At 45.3% G+C, this 1,075-nt stretch overlaps 1 gene segment (V, D, J or C); it reads right to left on the bottom strand.

Annotated features, from left to right (window-relative positions):
• The window catches only part of LOC107298722, a 3,969-nt gene extending 3,382 nt beyond the window's left edge, over window positions 1-587 (bottom strand). Inside the window, 2 exon segments of the V gene segment in view lie at window positions 31-398; window positions 480-587. Coding sequence covers window positions 31-398; window positions 480-525 — 414 coding nt within the window.
• Between the last annotated feature and the right edge of the window lie 488 nt (window positions 588-1,075).

Here is a 1,075-nt window from a genome sequence, read left to right as displayed (position 1 = left end):
ATGCAGCCTTGTGGGGCTGAATGGACTTGCAGGGCTGCTCTGATGAATGGCAGGTTTTTGCCAAGCTCCAGATTCACTTCCTCTCACTGTGTCTCCCGCACAGTAATAGACTGCCGTGTCTTCAGCTTTGAGGCTGTTCATTTGCAGATAAATCTGGCTTTTGGCATCATCCCTGGAGATGGTGAAGCGGCCCTTCACTGTGTCTGAGTAGTAAATGGGAGTTGAGCTTGTACCTATAGAGGCCACCCATTCCAGGCCTCTCCCTGGAGCCTGTCTCACCCATCTCATAGCATAGCTGCTGAAGGTGAATCCAGAGGCTTGGCAGGTGAGACGGAGGGACCCTCCAGGCCTTCTCACGTCCCCTCCAGACTCCACCAACTGTACTTGAGATTGGGCTCCTAAAAAGAAAGGAGTTTCAGTGAGTTCTCCTGTACACAAGAACTAAAATGGAAAAAGCTGAATACAGAGGGCAGAAATACCTCTGAGGAGTGCTAGTAAGGACACCAGGTTTAGCCACAGGATCATTTTTGCTCCCTCAAATGAATGGAGTGTAATAGATAGGAAAGGATTCTGGTTGATGCACAAAATTTGTGTTGGTGGGTGTTGCCTGAAAAGGGAAACTATGACCTTTAAAGAGGAAATTGTGCCTCAATTTACATATTGCTTGGGATAAAAGAGCCCCTCAGGGCACTTGCTTATAGATTTCTTTGGGTAGACTTTACCCCTGTGATTTTCAACTAATACTAAGTTATAAATTTATGTTCTGGTTTCCAGTTGCTCATTCACTAATATAATTTGTTTTCAGAGGTGGTGAAATATCCCTTCCATTTACCCATGTATTAAATAATATAGAAACCTTGATTTATGCCACTTATTGCAGCGCTTTGTCAGGTGCCTCTCTCAGCCATTTCATATAAAAGATGGGGAAGCTAATTGAGAGGCAATCTAGGCCTCCTCACAGGCCCTTCTGACCCCACCAAGGGGACCTCAGACGAGACCCTTAACTCTATTATTGGTTGAGATAAAAGAACTCCTCAGTGCATTTCTCTCCTAGTTTTCATTGCATGCTCCCCAC

Source organism: Protobothrops mucrosquamatus, unplaced genomic scaffold, assembly GCF_001527695.2.
Source record: "Protobothrops mucrosquamatus isolate PMUCROS unplaced genomic scaffold, P.Mucros_1.0 scaffold4225, whole genome shotgun sequence".
NCBI classification, from domain to species: Eukaryota; Metazoa; Chordata; class Lepidosauria; order Squamata; family Viperidae; genus Protobothrops; species Protobothrops mucrosquamatus.
This window is presented reverse-complemented; position numbering and strand designations above follow the sequence as displayed.